Here is a 23,652-nt window from a genome sequence, read left to right as displayed (position 1 = left end):
CGAAATATTTAAAAAGTCGGGGGGAGTCGTTCGAGATGTAGTTTGGTACTGGAGACATCGCAAGATCTGATTATATTGATTTAATAAGTAATGTGAAATACAAGTGCCCTTTACTAACCAACGACTTCGACTTGAGAATTCAATCGAAACAATCAAAAGAGACTGAGAATCGTTTCTTACAGTTGATGGTTCTTTTAAATCAATATGCGTTTGTTCACCAGAACTTGTCTGTCAAATTATATTTCCCAAGAAGAACACTTAACACTTCTGTAAATTACTTTTATTCGAAATTTATCCCCATTTGTGATAAGAAAAAAGAATAGATCGGGGTCGGTCCTCATATTTAAAAAAAAAATGATAAACGTCTTTCAAAATCGAAATTTATCTAAATTATAAATAAAATTAATGTATTTTTTTTTGCTAATCGGATTGTACATAAATATTTCACGGTGCAGTAAAAGTAGCACTCATCACAGCCAGGTGATCATCGCGATGGCAATATCATCTTGGAGTGTCTTTGAATTTGTGCTGCTGTAATTGCTGCTGAGCAGGAGCCGAAGGAGTTGCAACTGCTGCTGCACTTCTGCTGCAACTGCTGCTGCAACTTCTGCTGCAACTTCTGCTGCTGATTGCGCGTCAAATGTTTATGGCATTCATCGCGTGCTGGCGGCGTTTTAATTGCCCGAACGGCACAAGCGCCTAGTGGATAGTGGATAGTGGATGGTTAGTGGACTGGTGGATGGTGGCCACGCTGCGTATGAGCAATGCGAGCATCAATAATCTCCTGAGATGCTGCCGCCGCCGCCGTCGTTGTCGCATAATAATTGCGTGTACTTAATGCATAAATATTGCACTGAATCGGACTGGTCGACCAGGTCGGCTCCTTTCTATTTGCCACTTTTAAGTTTGCCGCCGCCGTCGCCGCCAGTTGGACATCATTTTTTCAGACGCTGCTTTTTTTCTCATTTTTTTTGTTTTTTGCTCTTGCCTTCTTCCTTTAGGCCTACAATTTCTATTGGAGCAGCGCTGCGGCGGCGAACAGCTAAAATCAATTTGGTCAGTGATAAAATTTTTGCAAAAGCGAATCAATTTTATGGCTGGTCCGGGGTGTCGTGGTGTGGGGGAAAATCGTAAAAGTATTTCGATTTCGGGGCCAAAACGGCAAAAATCAAAAGGCCCCGAAAAAAAAGAATTTTTAATGATCTGTCATTAATTGAGTTTCGCATACACATACATACTTATGTTATACTATATATAGAAAAGCGTGGCAAGGGTCTGCAAAAAACAGAGGGGGGAATTTGCCTTTAGATTTACAATTAGATAAAGTCGCTGGCTACTTTATTGAGATTTTATGTCTTTAAGCCGCATCCAAGAAGCCGAAAATCCGAATATCAAGGGCCATATCAAAATTGCTCCGTTTCCACGAAATGCCGACATATGCCATAAAACACAAAATGAGTCGAAAAAAAACCAAAACAATAAAAAATATATACATATATGTATATAAGCGATGAGCGAATTATGAGAGTTTGCATTATAATTGCAATTACACTAAATTAGCATTAAAGAAAAAAAAGAGAAAAAGGAGAGGGCCAAAAAACAAAAGACTTAGGCAACGAACGCGAGCGGGAAGACCAGAAGCGAATTTCATTTCGGCTTTCGATTAAGCAGATCAAAGGGAACCTTAATACGGTTATTAACAAGTAGCTGCAGTCGCGGTCGCTGCCTCAGTCGGCGCAGCAGCTGCTGCGCTGCCCGCGGTTCTCTCAAACTGCATTGCCCTGCAGTTTATTATTAGTTTTGTTATTATTTTGCGTATTCTAAACAAAAACGCAGGCGGACAAACACCACGGAGAGAGAGGAAAATCAAAGAGAGAGAGAGAAACACGTGAGAGAGCGGCTACGTCGACGTAGGCGGCGACTGCGACAGCGACAGCGACTGCGGCAGCGGCGGCGGCAGCAACTTCGGCATCCAATCCACAAACGCAAGGTAAAATTTCATTCCGTGGCGAGCATTCGACGTGAGCGGACGTTTTGAGCGCGTGTGCCGTGCCGCAGATAACGAAACATCGCAGTGCTATCACTAGAATAAAAATACAAATCGAATCGAATCAAATACATTATTTCACAGTTAAACGACAAATAGAGATAACCCCCGCCCGCCCGCAGGAAAATCAAAATCACAACAAGTTGATAAGTGCCAAAACAAAAATCAATACCGCATATCGCATACCATGCAGCGCCCCAAAAAGTGCTCCAAACAGTGCTGAACAACAAAACAAACAGCAGAAAATCTATATTTAATCCAATACCATATCTATGTGTAATCGAATCGAAAATGGCAGCCGAACAAATCGCTAAAATGGCATCTAAAGCCGCAGAAGCTACAAATAAATGGATTAAGCCCCAGCAGGTGAGTTCTCAGCCGAAATACGGTAGCCCATGAGATGAGTTATGAAGATGCTGCGATGCCGCATCGAAATATTATAAAAAGCAAAAAAGGGGGATTTCAAAAGTTGCCGCTTAAGCAGAAAACCGAAAAATACAGTAGCACGTCAATTAAAATTAATAGCTTCCGACTTAAGCCGCTGGCCAAGTTGTGAGAACTCGGCCGAGAAGCCCAAAACCGAAATCGAAATCGAAAACCCTCTACAGCTTTATTTACGACATTAGCATAGTCGGGTGAAATCAATTTGAAAATCCTTTGCAAGGGCATAAAAAACGAGATTAAATTTGCCTGCGTGCGCAAAAAGCCACAGAAAAGGCGGAAAACAAAAACAGCAGAAGAAAAATAAGCGGGGCGGCGAAGGGTATTGGGGATTGAAATGGGAAGAAAACAAAAAGGCCGACAGAAATGAGCGGGGAATGGGACTTTAAGTGTAGCTAACCAAAAACCCTCATCAGCAGCAGCAACAACAAAGTGCAGGCCGCCTTCGTGCGCCCCACTTCGCTCGAACTCGAACGCCAAGTCGAAGTCGAAGTCGAGACCCCATATCCCCATAGCCATACGGCCATACGGCCACACGGCCCAGCCACATCCACATCCACTCCACTCCGCAGTCGTAGTAGCTACTGTTTTCAAAGTTAAGATCAATGAGTGCGGCGACGACGACGATGCCTCGGGTTTTTGTAGTTGGCCCGAACTGCACGGAGAATAAATTTCTCTGTTTTTCAAGATCAGCTAGATGGCTTTCCTATAATATCTTGTTTTTAAGAAGAAACAATCTCTTAATATAGTATCAGAAGTATTATATCACTAGTCCACCTTTGCATTGAACTATTGCCTTCAAAAAGATCTGAAATTCAATATTTCAGAATTAAGTTTTCAAGATTAATCATATGGTTTTCTTATAATATCTTATTGTAAAAAAAGGTCCAGTTTTGGGTACTATAACTCTTTTAAAATAGTATTTGAAGTTTTACATCGCTAGTCCACCTTTCGAAGAACTCTATAAGCCCAATTAGTACAATAATAGATGATGATTCGATTCTACAAACTATATTTATATAAAATCCTTAAAAGTCATCCCTACCTTAGTGCTGTTAGTGGTTCTGGAAATTGTATTTAAATTTTGAGGAACAATATTTTGGAGTAAATATTGTATGTTTTCATTTTACCATAGAACGAGTAGGAGCATAAAATAATCCATAAAATGAGGTTGAGAATAAGATTAAAATGAAATGAAAGTAAGATAATAATCTGAATCGATTTTTAATACAAAGACTCTACCTAACTGATGATCCAAGACCCTGATTAGCTTCATAGTCACAGTGAAGACCATCCGATTTCTCTCGGTGCCTTTGCTGGCCAGCTTCGATCTGCTTTGCAACATGCCGCAAACATACACGAGTCCATGGGCGGCAAAGTACAAAGCCGAAAACGGCACGGGTTTAGCGCGCTCGGAGTAAAAAGCGATCAGCGGGCAGCAGCCGCAGCGGTAGAGGCGACCGCTTGGCAGACGTGCGCACATCCACAGATACACTCACAGATACAGATACGAGTACGGCAGAGACACAGATACTGAGATACTCAGATACTCTGATCTGGCCGGTCTAATAACGCTGCTGTTGGCACTGGCTACACGTTTCGGCGGCCTCGCTTTTGTTGTTGCCGCTCTACTGCTTCATTCCCATTCCAATTCCCATCCCCATATACCCATACCCATACCCATACCCATATTCCCATTCCCATACCCATTCCCGCTGGCCTGCGGCTTCATTTGAGGCTGCTTCCGAATTACCTGCGCCTTTTGCCATGCCAGCAATGCAGTAGCAACGCAGCAGCAACATCAACAGCAACCCTGCCATAAAAAGTATTAAATTGCCGCAAACAGGTGTATTTTTATGCCCGGCAGGCAGAAAACCGAAACCATAAGGCGGATCGTTCAGGTTTCTTTCGGGAACTGCAATTATGCGCGCCTAGGCCATGGCTTTAAGTATTCTAAAACTTTGCCACAGGCAGGTTAGTCTAGAAGGAAAAAATAAAAGCGCAATTCAGGTCAGACCCGCTGGACAAATCAATCTTCTCCAGCTGCCCAGGATTAGCCAGGTAAAAGTGGGAAAGTTTGCGAGTAACTAGGGAAAATGGGTACAGAAGATTGTTCATGGCTAAAGAACCTCTAAAATGTTAAGATCATAAAGTTTGACCAAGAAAAACCATTAGAAAATGTACACTTTAGGGTTCCTTTGCTAAAATCATAGGGATCATTCTGAATACCATCCTATATATTATAATAAATATCTTAATAATCATCATATCATTGTTTTCAGAACTTGTAACTTAGAAATATGAAGATAATACTTTGAAAACAGGAATATTTCCTAAATTGAATCCGAAAGCTTTATTATCCGATGATTGATAGATATTGCATAATATATATATGGCATAATAATTGTAAAGTTTGACCAAGAAAAAACCAATATAAAAAATACAATTTGGGGTTACCTTGTTAAATTCATAGGGATCAATCTGAATACCATCCTATATATTATATTAAATAACTTAAAAACCATAATGTCATTTGATTAATTTGGAAATATTAAATTATTAAACGGTTTTTAGAGTTTGTAACTTAGAAAGATGATGATAATATTTGGAAAACATGTTTTTATCCTAAATTGAATCCGTAAGCTGTATTACCCGATGATGATATTAATAGATAATGCATAATATTGCATGATAAATATTAAAGTGTTAATACAATTGTGTATATTACTTGGTATAAATCGGTGTTTTTCACACTTTTTAAAATTATTTGTTGAGAGCCCGCTCTCTTTCATAACGATTCTGGTTACGCGCGCAAACTGAAGCCATTGAAGCCGGCAAACAACAGAGAAACCGGGAAAGAGACGGCGATACATTCATGGGGGCGGTGGAAAGGGACGGGGGAACGCAAATCAAACAAACTGGCAGCAGGAACAGCAACAACAACAACAACTACAATACTTACTATAGCTAAAACAACAATAATAATAACAAGAACAACAACAAAAACAACAAGTACTGTGAGAACGGCAACGGAAGTTTATTTATGCCCCAGACCGCTGTTTACTTAAGCGTATTGCGATAAGCTGCGAGTGACTGAAAAAGCGCTCGTCCGTTTGTAGTTGTTGTTATTACTGCTGGGTGTAGTGGTTGTTGTTGTGGCTTCGGTTGTTGTTGCTGCTGCAAGTGCGCCAAGAATAACAACAACAACAGCAGCAGCAGCGTTGAAGTGGAGCTTCCTCCACTTTTAAGATCCATGCGACGACGGCCTCCCTTTGATTTGGACAAGGTCGTCATGGATTGTGCTTAGATAATTTTGTGTACAGTGGAACCTCACTAAAATGAACCACTTTAGAACCAGAATCATTTAATAATGCATTTTGTCTGGAAATCTTGATTTATGGACCATGATTTGTAACTGATTCCAATTAGAAAATCCATACTTTCCGTATTATCTGATTTTTTTATTCGTAGTTCAGTTTGTATAGGAAATCTTGATATATGGATAACAACTTTTTGCTGATTCCAATTATAAAGTATTATCTGATTTTTTATTCAGTTAAAGATCATTCTTTTGCAATAATTTATGACACTAAGAATAATTTATTTCAAATATATAAATATTGAAAAAAAAATGAAGACCTTTTAAAGTAAATACCTTTAATCAAAGTAATTTTTTAAAACATAGTTAAATGGAATCAAAAAATTAGGAATCAATAGAAATATATTACAATGCCAATCACACCCCCTACAAACAAAGCCATCCCTAACCTAATGCAAATTCGATTAAAAACACTTAGAGGGGCGCACAGTTGCAGTCAATTGCCGCCGCAATCGAATCAAATGGCATCAAATCAATTCCAGTCACAACGGGGCGTATACTCAATTTTTTAATAAATGAAAAAAGCAAGGGGGGAAAAATAACAAAAATAAAGAACGCTTAGCGCCATCGCGTCGCAAACGCGACCGAGTATTTGCAGCAATTAATAAAAACTGACAATATAATCGGCGCGACAAGTAGTTGGCTGCCAGCCAGCCCCCAGACATTCGATTCGAATCGAATCGGATCGGATCGGATCGAGCAGAATAGCGCTCCTTTGTCGGCATCGCCACTTTGGCAGGGGAGTGAGTTGGGAAAAAGGGGGGAAAATAAGGCGAAATATTAATAAGCACTGCCCGCAATTAATAGCGCAACTTAAGACTCTATATAGGGTAATTAAGCGGCGCTTGTGAACATTTTTCCTTTGGCCACGCCGCCTCTGTTTTGTTTTTTGTTCGTCGGCGCTGCCGTTTTTCTTTTTACTCCACCAGGTAAACAGCAAGTGCAACGTACGCTCACCCGTATCTCGTATCTCTCGGGTGTATCTGTATCTGCATTTGTATCGGTGTTTGCTCAAACGTAAATCCGCGCACGCACACGTGAAATCGTCTTTATTTGTATTTATTTTACTTCTTTTTGGGGAGGTTCATTTTGTGGTCGCACTTCATTCGCTGGCGCAGTTGAACTAATCAACAATGGAAACTACTCATCTAATTTTTTTTTTGGTTTTGGCGGCAAACATCAGACAACGAGCGGCTAAGACGGGCCACAAAATATCCAAACCTGTTGAAAGAGACGTGGAGAGCGGTCTGAAAAGGGGGATGGGGTGAGAACTAGAAGAATGGAGCGAAATGTGTATGAATGGTAAGGGGGTATATAAGCAAAATACATTAGGAATAGGATGTCTTTTATAAAAAAGGCCTCTTTCTATTTACAGAAAAATATATTTGTTTAAAAAACAGATAACTTAAAACATATTTAGTATAAAATTTCTTAAAATCTGTTGTCCATAATTATTTTTATCATGAACTACAATTTTTCCTTTCTTGAAATATAATATATTTACAGCTGGAATTAAGCTCTCCAACAGCCTCTTTTCCTTCGCAAATAAATATAGAAATATTGATATGCTTTAAAACGTTTCCTTATAATCCAATTATCCCGAACTTATATATTTATCCACGACGAATTTAGTTTATTTAATATCTTGATTAAACAAAAATATATTTTAATAACTTAACTGCCTTTATAAATCAAGCTTCTTCACATCTTAATCCGAATTTATAAAGCGGACTGTCAAATAAAACCAATTCACTATTATTAAAATGTTATCAACTTAGGTATTTGTCAATGATTTTGTTAAACCTAATTTATCTGAATTTAGATTAGGTCTTCCTGCATTTTGCATATTTCCTATGAATTTGGGAACCCGATGGGGGACTTATAAATATCCGAGCCACCAATTTCGGGGCATATACCTAGGAATACATATATTTTAATGACGGCTGGCTGGCTACCGTTAGGCCAAATTATACTTTGTAGGCCTTTGGCCAATATAATTGCCTGAGTGTTTCCATTTCGCTTCGATTCGTGTTTGTGTCATTTGCATTTTTCTGTCTGCAAATTGTCGTCGCTGCCGGCGGCTGAAATCGGCGGACTTCAAAGGCCTGTATAAACATTGATTGAAGATTTCTTTACGATTTCTGAATGGTTATTTATGCGGAGGCAAGACCGTAGACAGAATTGACAGACTGACACACTGAGACACTAAAATCGTTGCCGACGTTGTCGGCAAATGTGTTTTGTTGTTATTGTTATTTTCTTATTTACAAATTGCTGGAAAATGGCTAAACAAAAAACTCCGGTTGAAAATCAGCGAAACAACAAAACAAATCGCCAGATAGCTCATTTGATTGATGTGTGTGATGTGTAAAAAGCGAAAAAAACCATAGCGACCTTAAGTTCAAAGCCAAGAACTGCTGATTACCACGCGTCAGCGGCCATGACAATGTGAAATTGAAATTTGTTTGACTGGCAGTGGGACTGGCCCACGGGGCGTATGATTAACAACAATTTCTTGCCATGTTTGACTAAATACTTTGAGGCTGTCTCTCTCTCTGTCTATGTAAAAAATAAAGGGAAAGGTAAAGGAAAGGGGGGCTGGGGGGAAATAACACAACGAAACGGCAAGCGGCAAAAATTCCTTTGATCTTATCGCAAAGCTTCTTGCTCGCATTTTGATCAAAGCAAGTTTTCCGCCAAAAACACACCAACCACACAACTGGTCACGAGAGCGTTTCTGTTTTTGGCCCCTATAGAGAGAGAGCCAGCATCTCTGTTATTATATGGTTAACTCGAAAACTATAGCAACTCTTTCGTTTTTCTGCTCTCCCCCAGATAGCAACGCCACTGTTAACGCTCCTGCTCTTGGCCACGTTTAGTCAGCTGCCAACTGTGAGCAGCAGCAGCAGCATCTTGGATGCGGCCAGTGTCCAGGAGAAGGATCCCCTGCGGGAGACCAGCATGAACATGATCCAGCGCAACTACATGGTGATGCACTCGGCCAGCGGCTCGGGGGATCACAGCCGCTCCCTGAAGCGGGCCAACCTGGCCAACTCGAGCATCACCTGCAACGACGGCACCCACGCCGGCTTCTACCTGCGCAAGCAGCCCAGCTCCAAGAAGTGGATCGTCTTCCTCGAGGGCGGCTGGCACTGCTTCGACGTGCGCTCCTGCCGCGCCCGCTGGATGCGCCTGCGCCACCTCATGACCTCCTCCCAGTGGCCGGAAACGAGAGATGGTGAGTCTACCGAAAGAGTACTATAGAGCGGGCACTGGAATCCTTTATAACGATCCCAAAAATGCCAAAGTTACGATCATATTTTATGGTTTCATCAACAAAGATTCTACTTATGAGGCTATAAAAAATACAATTTTAAAATAGTTTGACGAACTTTTAATAAAACGAACTTTGTTATCGCTGGAAAATGTTATTTAAACTTTTTTAAAACAATTTTATATTGCAAATGTTTATAAAAACAACACAAAGAAGTACTTTTGTCATATTTATGATCGCTTTTTGTATGTCTTAAACCTCTAATTTTTAAGGAAACTTGTTTTAAAACCTACTATTAGTTTAACATGTGAAAAAGTAAAAGTTTATAACAACTTACGTTGAACAACTTTTCACTGATCTAAATAAGAAATTACCTCCCTATACTATAAATACAAGAAAAGCGGCCATAAAACAACCTAAATTATCAAGAAAGTTACTAATACTCAATATTAAATAGATATGATTAAGATAAATAATCTAATTAATTTAGCATAACGACCAAAACAACGATTTCTAATAATTCTATTCCCTTATTTTTAGTTGGAGGCATCCTGTCGCCCCATCCCGAGGAGAATCCCTACTGGCACAGCGCCAACCACGTGCTCATCCCGTACTGCAGCAGTGACTCGTGGTCGGGCACGCGGACGGAGCCGGATACCAGCGACCGGGAGAACAGTTGGCGCTTCATGGGAGCCCTGATCCTGCGCCAGGTGATTGCCGAACTGATTCCCGTGGGCCTGGGTCGAGTGCCTGGTGGCGAACTGCTCCTCGTCGGCTCCTCGGCCGGTGGTCTTGGTGTGATGCTCAATTTGGATCGCATCCGTGATTTCCTGGTCAACGAGAAGAAGCTCCAGGTCACGGTGAGGGGAGTGAGTGATTCTGGCTGGTTCCTGGACAGAGAACCCTACACGCCGGCGGCCGTGGCCTCCAGTGAGGCAGTGCGTCAGGGCTGGAAACTGTGGCAGGGTCTGCTGCCCGAGGAGTGCACCAAAGCCCATCCCACGGAACCCTGGCGGTGTTACTTCGGCTACAGGCTATATCCCACATTGAAAAGTAAGTAAAACTAGGGGTTTACGGCAATTGGTGTCTAAAAGTATGCAACAGTATATTTTAGCCCCAGAGGTTCAACGAATTTCTTCAGAAAGAGGACGATCCGTTATTCAGTGCATACTTTTAGGCACCTCAAAAAATTTTCGAATTTGTGGACTTTACTTAACACCCTGTTTTCCCCCAAACAGCTCCCCTTTTCGTGTTCCAATGGCTCTTCGACGAAGCCCAAATGCGAGCGGATAATGTTGGGGCCCCCGTAACACCGCAGCAATGGAACTACATCCATGAGATGGGTGGCGCCCTGAGATCCTCCCTGGACAATGTGAGCGCCGTGTTTGCACCCAGTTGCATAGGACATGCGGTGCTTTCCAAAAGGGACTGGGTCAATATCAAAATCGATGATATATCCCTGCCCTCCGCCCTGCGCTGTTGGGAGCACTCTACGCGTCGCAAGCGCCAAGACAAGCTGAAACGCTCGACGGAACCATCGACGGCAGTCTCCCAGCCGCCCCACGCCAATAACCAAAGACACCAGCGACATCGTCAGCGCCAGAAGCAGAACAATGTGGCCCAAACTGGAGCGCAGCAGCGGCGGCACAATCACCTGACCAAGGAGGAGCGGGAGGAGCGGAAGCGGTTGCGCCAGGAGCAGCGGCAAAGGAGGAAGCAACGCCGCCAGCGACAGCAGCAGCAGCAACAGAGGAAGAAGGCCAATGGAGGGCAGGAGAATCGGAATCGGAAGAACAATAGCCCCAAGTCGAATAATGGCAATGATCAGCGGAAGCAGCGGCATCGCCAGCAGTTGACACCGGAACAAAGACAGGAGCAGCGAAAGAGGCGCCGCAAGGCTCAACGGGAGCAGCAGGATCAGCAGGAGCAACCAGGAGCAGCTGGCGTAGTACCAGAGGATAAGGTGGATCCCCTCAAGACACGCTCCTCGAACAACGCCTCCGCGGGCACCAAGACCAAGAAGCGGCCGCGAGTGCCCCGAGTGCCGGAGAAGTGCGGCCTGCGCCTCCTGGAGCGATGCAGTTGGCCGCAGTGCAACCACTCCTGTCCCACGCTCACCAATCCCATGACCGGCGAGGAGATGCGCTTCCTGGAGCTGCTCACCGCCTTCGGCCTGGACATCGAGGCGGTGGCCGCCGCTTTGGGAGTCGATATGCACACCCTCAACAACATGGAGCGCACCGAGTTGGTCAACCTGCTGACGCAGCAGGCCAACTAGGCTCACCAAATACCCTGTACATTTTGGGGGGATCCAAAAAAGCACAAAAATCGAAGGGGAAAAGCATAACTTCTTAGAATCCCTAAAACTTTAGTGTTCACTAATACTTAAAAACTCTTTCTTAACGTCTTTAAAAGTACATGGTAATCCCCTACGATTTTGTAGCCTTTTCTAGGTCTAGAGAACTCGACCCACCCTACTGTAAATAAGTGGCCTGTATATATAGTTTGTAGGTGGGGCCGCTCTGTAAATATCGCATAATACACCACCTCCACCCCCAAAAAACACACACTCACATTAGCGGAGAGAACTCCAATTCCTAGATCACACCAAGAAAAAGACATGCGCATAGTACCCAGTAATTAAGCAGAATTTATTTATAGTCCTACTCGAACTGCAACTCGTATTCGTATTTCGTATTCACATTCACATTTTTTTTATTTTATCATTCGCATTCTGCAATCACAATCAAAGAAATGAAATCTGCTTAACGAGAAACTAAACACAAATGCAACCACAAGACTGTTTTTATGTTTTTTTACTTATATTATATTGATAAACTAGCCTAGTTTACATAGATAGTTATGCTTAGTAAACGTAAATGTTTATGTAATTTATTTGATAATTTATGGCCCGCTTAGGATGGTACTTTTGTGTGGAATCTAGACTGTTTCAATTGCCCCACGCAAATGTTTTTTTTTTATATTTTTTATACATTGTTTTATGCCTACCTCAGATCAGTAAGAATGAAATTGATAAACAGCTGCCTTTACATATCATTGCGTACCTGTGCAACGAAAATCAAATACTTAATACTTAACTTAATACCGCCCGCATTCCGTTAAAACAAAAAAAGAATACAACAGCACTAAAACAAATGCGAAAATAGCTAACCAGAAGCGAAGTGAACAAATCGAATAATTAATTGTAGCAATGTTTGTAAAGAATTTCTAGATAAACGAGAAAAATCGCACAAAAATAAACTATTTAAAACTAGTTACTTATGTTAAGCCTGTACAGAACTGGTTGAAGTTTAGCCCTAAGAATTGTTGTACTTAAACTTAGTGATAATCATAAACGTAATGCAATTTCCAAGCTTATTAGCTTTTGTTAGCGTTGTTCAAATGAACTGGTTATCATTTTCAAAAGATGAAATCGACCAATATTTGAAGAGGAAACCAATCAAATAAACCAGAAAAATAACTTATGCACCCTGTGTTTTATTCTAAATGGTGACTATTTATTTTATAATCTAAATATTTATTATCTTGGTCGGCAGCCCTCGCATAAAACTTTTGTGCACCAACGATTGTCATTACCGCCACATCCGAGGTAGTTAATTTTAGTGCAGTTTTTAGTCACTGCATTATAATGCCACATATCTTTATTGGCTGATTTTTTGCACTTTCTTTTGCGATTATTACCCCCATCTGGGTTTCCAATACACTTTGAAGTTCCTATGAATGTTACGAATGAAAACTTACTCAGTAATCTTGATGTACAAGTCCACTTACCAGGTTTTCCCTTGCATCTTGCCGCTCCAGTTACATCTACTGTGAGGTAAAATACCATAACCACAGCAATTAAAATCAATGTGGTAGTCCGCATCGTAGCAGAAAACTTCGTTCTCTATATGTAGATATCAGAATAAGGTCTAAACTCTGGTGTCAGGGTCTTTATAAAGCCCATTTTCAGTGACCTATTTTTTATTTTTATTGTGCATAAACTTTTAAAGTCTGCTGCTGAATCGAATTGTGAAAATACACGTGCAATAAAATGAATAAAAGGTTTATTGTAATAAATGTATTTGTATTGTTCCGTCCAGAATTTTTTGCAAGATTAAATAAATAAATAAAAAATATTGATTGAATTTTTATTCAGCCTGGCAGTAACTAATATTATAATAGTTATGTGACCGCTTATTTGTTTGTATTATGTGTATACTTAAGAACTTGTGTGTCAATGCACTTATGCTTTCTGATTCCTATTACAAATAACTCGAAAACATTTTATAGTAATTTCGAAATGCAGGGGTAATAAAAATGAAGGAGTTCCTATTGAATTGGATTGTGCTCCTAGATCCATTTCTTTGCATTAAAAACTATTTCACTCGAAAAATTGTGGAGGATAACATAAAAAATAAAATTGTTTGTGCACACTGTGCATTGTTCTTAATGTTGTCTATTTATTAAATTTATTTTACAATTATACTCTTGGTCGGCAGGTCTCGCATAATACTTTTGTGCACCAGCGATTATCGTTACCACCACATCCTAGGTAGTTCAGTTTAGTGCAGTTTCTAGTCACTGCATTATAATTCCACATATCCTTATTAGCCGTATCTTTGCACTTTCTTCTGCGGTTATTACCAACATCAGGTAGACCAATACACGTTGGAGTCCCTATAAAAAATGCTCATGAAACTACACTCAGTAATTTTGGTAAAAATCTACTTACTAGGTTTACCCTTGCATCTTGTCGCACAAAATACATTCTCTGAAAAGTAGAGAACCACAACAACTGCAATGAAAATTAATGTGACGTTCCGCATCTTGGCAGGAAACTTCGTTCCTTATATTACGATATCAGAATAAAGTCTCAACCATGGAGTCGTGGCCTTTATAAAGTCTGGTTTAAGTTACAATCTCGTTTTTTTAATATTATTATACCCGTTACTCATAGAGAAATGGGTATATTCTATTCGGGAAAAAGTAAGTAACAGGTAGAAGCAGTTTGCGATAGAAGAGTTTGTGGCACCCACATATTTTCATTTTTTGTTTCAGTGTAAATTTTATTTTATTTTATTTGTCAATATCCTAAGTTGATAAAATGAGAACAGCAATGGGTATATCATAGTCGAGACACTCGCCTAAAGATCTGTCTAGTTTTTTATTTTTGTCTGCTTTTGAATCAAATTGTGAAAAATACACGTGCATTAAACTGAATAAAAGGTTTATTCAATAAGCTTTATTGAAATATGTACATTTTTCCTTGTCGATTATATTTTGCGAGTTTCTAAAAATATCTTTAGATCGCCTGATATAGGGCTAAAATGTATTGTTTGTGTTTCAATTCTGCCTTGCAGTAACTAATGTTTTAATAATTAAATATTATGTGTATAATTGAAAAAGTTTTGGGTCAATGTACTTATTATTCATGTGTGCTTTTTCATTGAGCTTCATTATCATTGGCAAATATATGAGGTGTCAAATTCAATCGAGAAAAGATCACAGAACAGATGGATTAGCGTAAATTTCCCTTTAACTCTCCCTTTTTTTAGTCTTTTTATCGTATGCAGCTGTAATATGATTTAAGGATTTGACATTGGATTGGGTAGTACTTGTATTTCTAATTCTGAAATGTGGTACTCCTTTAACGATTTATGCGTTTAACTAAACTTAAAAATGTAATGTAATCTTAACAACAATTAATACAATAAGATTTAATGTAAGAAGTGAGCAGGCGCTAGAGTATTGAAACAATGAAATTAAATAAAATATTCAAATAGAGCTAGTTAATTATACCCGTTACTCGTAGAGTAAAAGGGTATACTAGATTCGTCGGAAAGTATGTAACAGGCAGAAGGAAGCGTTTCCGACCCCATAAAGTATATATATTCTTGATCAGGATCACTAGCCATGTCCGTCTGTCTGTCCGTCCGGATGAACTCTGAGATCTCGGAAACTATAAGAGCTAGGCTATTGAGATTTGGCGTGCAGATTCCTGAGCTTCTTACGCGTGGCTTACTGTGGCTCCTACAGTTTTAATGCTAGAATAAAACTTTTAACTGAAATGCATTGTTCTCATCAAAACCTATCGATTGACCCAGAAAAAAGTTTGCCACGCCCTATTTAACGCCCACAAACCGCCCAAACCTGTGACGCCCACTATTTTCAAGCTAGATAAAAATTTTTACTAAAACGTATTGGTCTCGTCAATACCTATCGATTGAAGCCAAAAAAAATTGCTGCTTGCTTATCTCCATTTCCCTTTGGTCCCTTTAGCTGAGTAACGGGTATCTAATAGTCGACGTACTCGACTATAGCGTTCTTCCTTGTTTTAAATTGGCCAGCTCAAATGCCATTTATTTAATACTACATATTACATTCATTTTGTATAAAATTTATAATTTTAAATACAATACTGCCGGAATTACATTAGGCCTCTTCTTAAACTCAAGTCATAAGTTCCGCAACCGAACTTGAATTGAAAATTTTGGGTTGTTCGTTCTGTTTGGACGGCAACTTTAAAATGGATCACGTCTCGAATTTTTGTCCAAAATATTATAGTTTCTAATAAAAACATATATCAGCTGAATTGGTTGATCACGATTCGAGATTAAAATGTCTTAAAAAACTTTTTTCTTAATTTTTGTCATCTAGGGGTCAGATATACCAGGAACTATTGACCTCCTTGGGCTATTGTCAAAAAAATATGTTTTTAGCTATTGTAATAACAAGGCCGTATGTAAGACCTTTACGTTCAGTTCACACGTGTTCCCAAAAGTAGAACAACTATGAATTTTGTTCATGTCTTATAACCAACGAATATGATACTATATGTTGGGCAATTAAAAAAATAAGAAATCAAGAACAAAAGATTTCCAAATATAAATTAAGCCCACGTTTTTATTGTAAAAAGCAAACAATTTTGTTTTACAGCTATTGTTAAAAATCTGGGACAAGCTTTAAAAGAAGCATTGTTTTAATACAAATTTAAAGCATTAATGTCGGTGGTATTTCAGTACACCTTCCTATATAAGCTCTGCAAATCGAACGATCAAACAGTTGAAATCAAACAGCTTAGTACGATATTCAAAATGAAGTTCCTCATGATCCTTGCTTGCCTCGCTCTGTACATCGCTTATATCGATGCCCAGCGCTTTTGCCAAGGACGTCCTGGTAAGTACAAAAGGATCAAATGGGTGAGATCAAAATGACTGACATCAAAATTTCAGTTTTCCAGGTGTGCACTGGCGGTCGGGATGAGGGAAACAGCAATGGACGTCTGTGCGGCGCTTCTTCCCAGAACGAGATGTGGTTCTATAACAGCCGCAACAGGAACTGCGAGAAGATGAGGTACCGCGGCTGTGGCGGCAACAACAACCGCTACTGCAGCAACCAGGACTGTCTTGAAAAATGCAGGCGCTAAAGTTCTTGAAAAAAATTATTTTGTGGTCCTGGCTTTGGATTTTGGAAACATGATATAATAGATTAAAAAAAATAAAAAAAAGTAATCGAAAATTATAAAAATAACCCACCAACGACTTTTTAATTTATCTTTAAGAAGAAAGAATGCTTTAGTTTATTACTATTGCTTTTACTCTTTTAACCAAGTTTAAAATAAAGACGCCTTCTAGATTATTGGTTAACATCTGTTGTTGATTTTTAAGAAACATAATAAAACCACTTATTTCATCAATACATTTCGAAACAAAGGTAAAGGTTTAAGATTTAAAATGTAGGTAGGATCTGACAATTAAAATAAATTCCAGTTTACACTTCAGACCAATTTTCAGAAGTGTGGTTTATGGCTTTTTTGATCATTATAGTATATTTGCGTAGGACCTACTAAATTGTGCATGCAAATCCCAACTCTCTAGATCATTCAGTTTGCGAAATTTCAACGTTTATATGGCTAACCTTAGCTAAAGACCCTAATCAAGAATATACAACCTCTAAAAAATAAACCTTTTCTTCTGCGAGTAACGAAAATAAAATGGTCCTAACTAGTATCACTAATTTTGGACTGACATGCTGAACTTATTTCAAAAAGTAGTTTAACTTAGAGACAGCAAGAAGAAGGTCTATAGTCTGAGCCTCAGATACCCATTACTCTATTTCAAATTTCAAATAAAATAAAATTACAGGGATTTTCTTTTGGCTCGTCGCACACACCACCGACGCCAGCGACACGGCACCTAGCGGACAGTAGCTGTACTACTCCGTCCAGTTTTAAAGATTCGGAATGTCGATAACGGATATTTAAAAGTCTTAGGCTTAAGAACATTGTGTATTAAATTATTTTATGCATTATAAATCCTTAAGGTCTTAATCTAATCAAACTGAAATCAATCAAAAAGGATATTCAAAAATTTGGTCTTTATTATAAATTGAAATGATTTATCTTTGTAAATACAATTTCAAAAAAAACTCCGAAAAATTTTATTTACATAGGAAAAAACAGAAGATGTATCCTCTATAAACCGAACTCTAGGCCGCAAAACAAACAATCAAAATGTTACACGACAGTTGTAACCCAAAAAGAAAAATTACAAAAAAAAACGAGCAAAAACCTAATCTATTGTAAAACTCTCTGTTTTATCGATTTTTATAACCTTTAGTTCAATTTGTAAGGTTTTAATATTTAAAACACACATTTCGATTCCTTTAGAACCAATATATATTTTGAAATAGCACAATAAGAAAATATATTGGATTTAATAGGGTTGACTGAACAGTAAATAGAGCTCAGAAACAATAGAAACAATTGTAAGTAAAAATGGAGTAATAAATATCGATCGTTTCTTTCGAAATAACTTTAATTGTTTCATCGTTATTGAAATTTTCGTGGTAAGTATCCGAATTTGTTCAATATAAGCCCTATACCAGTACTCGAGAAATCAGTTCAAATCGATCAGTCGAAAATAAACTATCCAACATGAAATTCATTTCGATCTTGGTCAGCTTGGTCCTCTATATAAGCCTTGTCGCTGCCCAAACTTGTCCTGGACGTCCTAGTAAGTTGTATCCCGAGAACCTCAACATTATCATTGTTAAATATTAAAATTCAAACTTAAAATTTAATATTAAACAGACCCCCAGAACTGCAACGGCGGAAGGGATGAAGGATCACCGGTGCAAGCCCCCAGAGGAGCGCCTTGTACTCCACAGCCAAACAATAACATGTGGTACTACAATCCGACTACTAGGCAATGCGTAGGAATGAGTTATAGGGGCTGCTACGGCAACAGGAATCGCTACTGCACATTGCAGACCTGTCAAGTGGCATGCGTTCCTCGAGGCTAATTTTGTGATCCCAACCAAACGCTGAAATCTGACACAATGAAATAAAATCCTAATGATCTAATGATCCTAATGTTCTATAACTGCACAATACGATTTACACCGCGTTTTCGCTTATAAATTGAAAACAATACAAATAAAACTGGTTGTTTTCTCAATATTTCAAATCCAAAATATAAACCACATTTTTTGCGTACAGAATTTTATAATAAAAAGTTGTATATGTTAAGAATAATTTACATTACATAATTTTTTATTCATATATTTATATTGAAACCATCAATACCTAAATTTAATTCGGCTGTTTCACTTGCAACACATATAAACCTGGATATTGGTAAAACCCCCACACTGCATTGAGTAAGGCACGTGTAACCTATTAAAAGGTATTGACTGAATTAAAATAAGGAATCGGTAAAAATGTCTGTTTTGGCATATATGTGTTACATTGTCTACAAATTGTGGCGCATGGAAATAAATTGTGACGCTAAGTAAGCGCACAAATATGAAATAGTCATGAAGTTCCCTATATAGTCATAAGTTAATAAAAGGCTGAAGAACAGAATTCAAATGGGAATAAAAGATCGCCGTTCGGATTCCCGAACCCATCCTCGGCGTCTAAGCCGTCTCCTTACCTAGCAATAGTGGTCTCTAAGCCATCTCGAACTTAAGCTAAGATGATGCATACTCTGGGGCCGGGTTGGATTCTCTTACAGCAACCACATCTGACATAAATAAATGTTGGATCGAACTGCTGGATCCCGCTGAACTACCTCAGCCAAAGGAGGATCGTTACATATACCTAGAAAAAATGCACATGGTGCACCATTTTAAAAAATCTGTAGGGCTTTGGAGTGAATCATGAAGATCATTTCTAGGTTTCTTTCGTCAAACCATTGAACCTTTTTTCTCATTTATTTTTTTTAGGACGGAAGGATCATTCTTTTTGACTTTTGAACACTTGGACTTCTTTTGGTCATTCTGGCTCTTACCCTGTCGCCTTTTATTAAAATGAAAATTGAAATGCACTTGCGCCTACAAATCGCACAAATAAATTAATTACTTAAAATTTCATAGCTTAAATTTTTTTAATCTGTTTATTATATTAAAAGCTATTTCTAACTAATGTTAGGATGCCTTAAATGGTCAGTGTGCACTAACAGTAGAGATAGGTGGCGCTCGCGCTCATAGAATTGCACCTGGCGCCATCTGGAGGCACATTTATTTTGAAATTGCTTATCTTATAGACGAGCCTCTGATTCATTTTGATACTTAGTTAACTAAATTCTAACATCGGAGTGGTTGTTTCGTAGTATTTCTTCCGAAATATAATTTCCATTCGTACTGGTCTCTCTCAGGTCAAACGATCTCCAAGCTGGGAATGCGAAAGCGCTCAATTACTGTACTCAAATGGCGATGCGGGGGCACAAATGGCTGCTTCAATTGTCGGGCTTTGAGATACAAATGCAAAGAAACGTATCTCTCGCCTCAATTCGGCACTGGCTGCCGAGCAAACAACACGCCAAATCTATTCAGAGTGCACGTAATTTCTAATTGAGTGTCAAGTTTAAAGATGATTAAAATTAATATATTAGTAATGCCTCTGCTGCAGTCACTTCTTTTGATTGGCTCCCTGGAAGGTGGGTATAAACTTCGATAACTTGTAAATCGTATAACATGTTAATGGCGTAGATACGCTTTCGAGGTTATTGAGAAGTATATTTCTGTTTAATAATTAATCGAAACCAAATTGTTTCCAGCTGGCTGTCCTGTATACCTAACCGTTTCGCTTACTGGCAAGACACTGCAGGACACCTTTCTTGAGATCAACTGGGGTCCCAACTGCTATGGACCGCCCCAGTGGGTGGGCATCTATGGTCAGGATCCGACCATCTCCAATTTCCAGCCCGATCTGCGCATCGATGGGCTAGCCAATAGCACAGGTAAGATGATAACGCCCATAAAACTGGGTAAACTTCATTTCCCCGGTGGCTGGAATCGACAGGATGACGGCGATCAGCCGGTTACCCAGTACCCCACGGGCAAGTGCCTGCCGCATTATGTGGCCAGCTACAATGGCACTGAGCTGCTCACCGTGGACTGCCTCAAGATCCAGCCCAACTGGATGGCCCATATCAAGGACGTCAGCCAGATGCCGCTGAAGAACATCTTTCTGCCCGGCACACATGCCTCGGGTGCCGTGGTTGGTAGCTCCAGTAAGACCAATTCGATCCTGGTCAGGGATTATCTGGTGGCCCAGCAATTCGATGTTTGGTCCCAGCTCATCTTTGGGATTCGCTATTTGGATTTTAGTATAGGGTGAGTTTAGTAAGGGTAAATAAGAACCCCCTACAGAGGGTTTGCCCATTTAAAAAAGCACTCAAAAACTAGTTCTTAAAGTGATCAAAGTTCAAAGTTTGGAGATAATAATAGACTTTTAAAAAATTAAATTTTTCCTATACGTTATTTTAACCCAATGACGAAACTAATTATCATTGATCCTAAGAATATATTTTCATAACATAAGAACACATTGGTGTCACGCTTACGAAAATAACCTCCTATATTATGTAAACATAAAAATAAAATTTAAAATAACATTCATTTGAAACAACATTTTTAAAACATGTGTTTTTAAAAGAAAAATTAAGTTTCGGTTGTTAGATAAAAGTTTTATAATAATAATCGAGTTGTAAAGGTTTTTAAGCAAGGAAAGTTTACCGAAACAATTGTTTAACTCAATACCGAAACTTCGCAACGGTTCTAAGAATATTTTAAGAGCGTTCTTCCTTGTTTATTATCAATTCATCAATATTATTTATTGGTAACAACGATTCCTAATTATGATTGTTTCACCCGGTAGTTACAAGAACATGAACACCGAGAATGATGCGGATAATTTCTGGATAGCCAACGAGAACATGCTCATAACACCTTTGCTTGGAATTCTTCGTGATGTTCGTCAGTTTGTGAAGCGATCTGGCGAGATGGTAGTGCTGGATTTCAGTAGCTTTCCCATTGGATTTTACAAGCACCCGGAAGTCTATAGTTCGCTGTTCCGCCTTCTTCGACAGGAACTGGGGGATGAGGCCTATAGGCGCAATGTAAGCAAGAACGAGCATTGTGCTGATCGAAATTTCCGGAAAATACTGCTGCAGAACAAACATCATCTAGTGATATTGTTCCCCTCGCAGGAACTACCCTATCCGGAGAACGGTAAGTTGTTATTTGTTAAACGTTTAAGTTAACTGAAATGGAAATGTATAAATTTGTATTTCCCATAGTCTACAAAATTGTATTATACCTTGGATAATGGTATATCATTACAGAGATATACCAGGCTAATATTATTTTCTTTAAAAACAATCGACAATATTAAATCCACATTTACTTTCTATAAAAATCTTTTCCAGAATCGAATCTAATCTGTCCGCCGTGGCAACGATTTAGCAGCAGTTTTATGAACATTTCGCAGACCCTGGACTATATGCGCCTGCTGTTCAGCAAGAAGACGAACTCGCCGGTGAGGGACGATGGGTGGATATTCACCGCGGTGAGCAGCATGGAACAGACGTTGAACGCCCACCAACTGCTGACCGCCAAGCAGCGAGCGGCGGTGCTCAATCCCAAGGTTAATCAGTGGCTAAAAGGTCCTTGGGGCAATAATGCCAATGTTGTGGCCATGGACTATTTTAGCAATACGAATCTTGTGGATCTGGCCATACAAGTGAATGCACACAAGGCCTTCATCATGGCCAACCAGGACTATATCAATTTGGAAATTTTGAATTTAGCTTGAAAAATGTAGGGCTCGAATTGTATGTTTTAATAATAGATATTTTAAAAAGCAAAACACTTTGTTTAGTGACTGAGTCGTTACTTACTTTTTGAACATTTTTTTCTTAGTTTCAGAAAAACCAAAATGTAATTAAATCAAATTAATAACTGTTTTATGTTTGTTATAATTTTGTTCAGTGTATGTTAAAAGGAGTCTTTAAATAAGTGGACAGTCCTTTTATCTTATACACAAGCCATTTGGGCTCAATTGCGGTATCATAAGCTTTAAGCTTTAGTCAGCATATGAACCAAACTACAAGCAACCAAGTCAAAATAGCAGGTTTCAGAACCTACCAATAAAAGCTGCACCAAGTACCCAAACCAAATTGATCATTTTACCAAACCTTTTTTATAAAGTACACAAACCAGCTGATAACCGTTGAATTTAAATAAACGAAAGTAGCTGAGAATTTCTATAAAATTGAATTATCTACATTGCTATTTCCATTGAGCTTGGGACTAGAAATTTAGTTTCTCACACAAGTTGAAGGCAGTTTTATCAGGGGCCTTCGCCTGCTAATTGAAAACCTCACGCAATCTAAGGTCAGCACCTGACTTTACGATCTCTCGCCACTGAATCTAGATCAGCAATTTGCATAATATCGACTGTCAAATGCCATTCCAGTTATGATCTCTGATATTTGCAGCCCACTAGCCAATAGTAAGTGGCATTCCTTTCCAGTTCTGGGAACGGATGACTCAGGTAAATGTTTCATTCATTAAGGCATTTCGTAATAATAAATAGCAAAGAGCCTGTTGCTATCTGGCACGTGTGCAATCGCATGGATTACAAATCCATATGCATATGGTTTGGTGATGCAACCCGCCAGTCGTACTTACCCGCTCGCAGGGTGTGCAGCATTTCTCACCTTGGCTAATCCGAAACCGGATCTGTCCGATCGCGCTAAACTAATTGAAATGCACTGCGAGCTTATCTGATGAGGTGGAAAACGCTTAAATCCAAATCTGATCTCCAAAAAAAAACACCCAGTCCAAAACCTGAAATTTCCGAATTATTACGGCTTAACAAACGCAACAAAGAGCCGGGATTTGTCACTGCACACTGCACTTTTAATTGGAGTTGAATGCACTTTGTTTAGGCGTGGGCGAATGATTAATAATTGCATACCCTTATAAATGCAATGACTGATAAGAGCCCCTTTATTTAAGTTCCCTGGACAAAGGATCTGGCCCGTGCTTATAGGTATGTGCAAATGTAGGCCTGTTGTTTGGACCAAGATAACTGATTATTGCCAAACACCTGCTACTACATTAGATGGTAGAGGTATTACTTATAAATATTTTTACAAATTGATAATGACAAATAAAAATGGACTAATACCTATTGATAAGATCTACGTATTTACTTTT

The 23,652-nt window shown here is 39.1% G+C and overlaps 4 protein-coding genes across 4 annotated transcripts; 3 read left to right on the top strand and 1 right to left on the bottom strand.

Moving 5' to 3' along the window:
- Window positions 1-2,001: 2,001 nt before the first annotated feature.
- On the top strand, window positions 2,002-12,626 carry Notum (palmitoleoyl-protein carboxylesterase notum). Its single transcript, XM_036815951.3, has 4 exons — window positions 2,002-2,413; window positions 8,703-9,105; window positions 9,682-10,194; window positions 10,380-12,626. Exons 1-4 carry the CDS (start codon window positions 2,339-2,341, stop codon window positions 11,417-11,419), a joined length of 2,031 nt encoding a protein of 676 aa, XP_036671846.3. The 5' UTR covers window positions 2,002-2,338; the 3' UTR covers window positions 11,420-12,626.
- Window positions 12,487-13,045, bottom strand: LOC118877383 (papilin). Its single transcript, XM_036815952.3, has 2 exons — window positions 12,934-13,045; window positions 12,487-12,876 (listed from the first exon to the last, which is right to left on the bottom strand). Exons 1-2 carry the CDS (start codon window positions 13,025-13,027, stop codon window positions 12,683-12,685), a joined length of 288 nt encoding a protein of 95 aa, XP_036671847.3. The 5' UTR covers window positions 13,028-13,045; the 3' UTR covers window positions 12,487-12,682.
- A 3,008-nt stretch (window positions 13,046-16,053) lies between these two features.
- On the top strand, window positions 16,054-16,626 carry LOC108014017 (early lactation protein-like). The gene is made up of 2 exons (XM_017080024.4): window positions 16,054-16,320; window positions 16,377-16,626. Exons 1-2 carry the CDS (start codon window positions 16,146-16,148, stop codon window positions 16,568-16,570), a joined length of 369 nt encoding a protein of 122 aa, XP_016935513.2. The 5' UTR covers window positions 16,054-16,145; the 3' UTR covers window positions 16,571-16,626.
- A 3,290-nt stretch (window positions 16,627-19,916) lies between these two features.
- Window positions 19,917-22,297, top strand: LOC108014008 (uncharacterized). The gene is made up of 4 exons (XM_017080018.4): window positions 19,917-20,084; window positions 20,205-20,763; window positions 21,308-21,660; window positions 21,858-22,297. The coding sequence occupies exons 1-4, from the start codon at window positions 20,018-20,020 to the stop codon at window positions 22,241-22,243; spliced, it is 1,365 nt and encodes a 454-aa protein (XP_016935507.4). The 5' UTR covers window positions 19,917-20,017; the 3' UTR covers window positions 22,244-22,297.
- Window positions 22,298-23,652: the final 1,355 nt, after the last annotated feature.

The sequence above is a fragment of the Drosophila suzukii genome, chromosome 3, assembly GCF_043229965.1.
Source record: "Drosophila suzukii chromosome 3, CBGP_Dsuzu_IsoJpt1.0, whole genome shotgun sequence".
Taxonomy (NCBI): Eukaryota; Metazoa; Arthropoda; class Insecta; order Diptera; family Drosophilidae; genus Drosophila; species Drosophila suzukii.
Note: the sequence above shows the minus strand (reverse complement) of the source record. Positions and strands in the feature narration are given on the sequence as shown.

Excerpts from the sequence above, each read along its gene's own strand:
- Notum (XM_036815951.3), top strand. The coding sequence starts at position 2,339 with ATGGCAGCCGAACAAATCGCTAAAATGGCATCTAAAGCCGCAGAAGCT. Across the intron at positions 9,106-9,681 it reads GTGGCCGGAAACGAGAGATG|TTGGAGGCATCCTGTCGCCC; the intron begins GTGAGTCTACCG and ends CCTTATTTTTAG. Across the intron at positions 10,195-10,379 it reads GCTATATCCCACATTGAAAA|CTCCCCTTTTCGTGTTCCAA; the intron begins GTAAGTAAAACT and ends TCCCCCAAACAG.
- LOC118877383 (XM_036815952.3), bottom strand. The coding sequence starts at position 13,027 with ATGCGGACTACCACATTGATTTTAATTGCTGTGGTTATGGTATTTTAC. Across the intron at positions 12,877-12,933 it reads AAGATGCAAGGGAAAACCTG|GAACTTCAAAGTGTATTGGA; the intron begins GTAAGTGGACTT and ends TAACATTCATAG.
- LOC108014017 (XM_017080024.4), top strand. The coding sequence starts at position 16,146 with ATGTCGGTGGTATTTCAGTACACCTTCCTATATAAGCTCTGCAAATCG. Across the intron at positions 16,321-16,376 it reads CTTTTGCCAAGGACGTCCTG|TTTTCCAGGTGTGCACTGGC; the intron begins GTAAGTACAAAA and ends TCAAAATTTCAG.
- LOC108014008 (XM_017080018.4), top strand. The coding sequence starts at position 20,018 with ATGATTAAAATTAATATATTAGTAATGCCTCTGCTGCAGTCACTTCTT. Across the intron at positions 20,764-21,307 it reads TATTTGGATTTTAGTATAGG|TTACAAGAACATGAACACCG; the intron begins GTGAGTTTAGTA and ends TTCACCCGGTAG. Across the intron at positions 21,661-21,857 it reads ACTACCCTATCCGGAGAACG|AATCGAATCTAATCTGTCCG; the intron begins GTAAGTTGTTAT and ends AATCTTTTCCAG.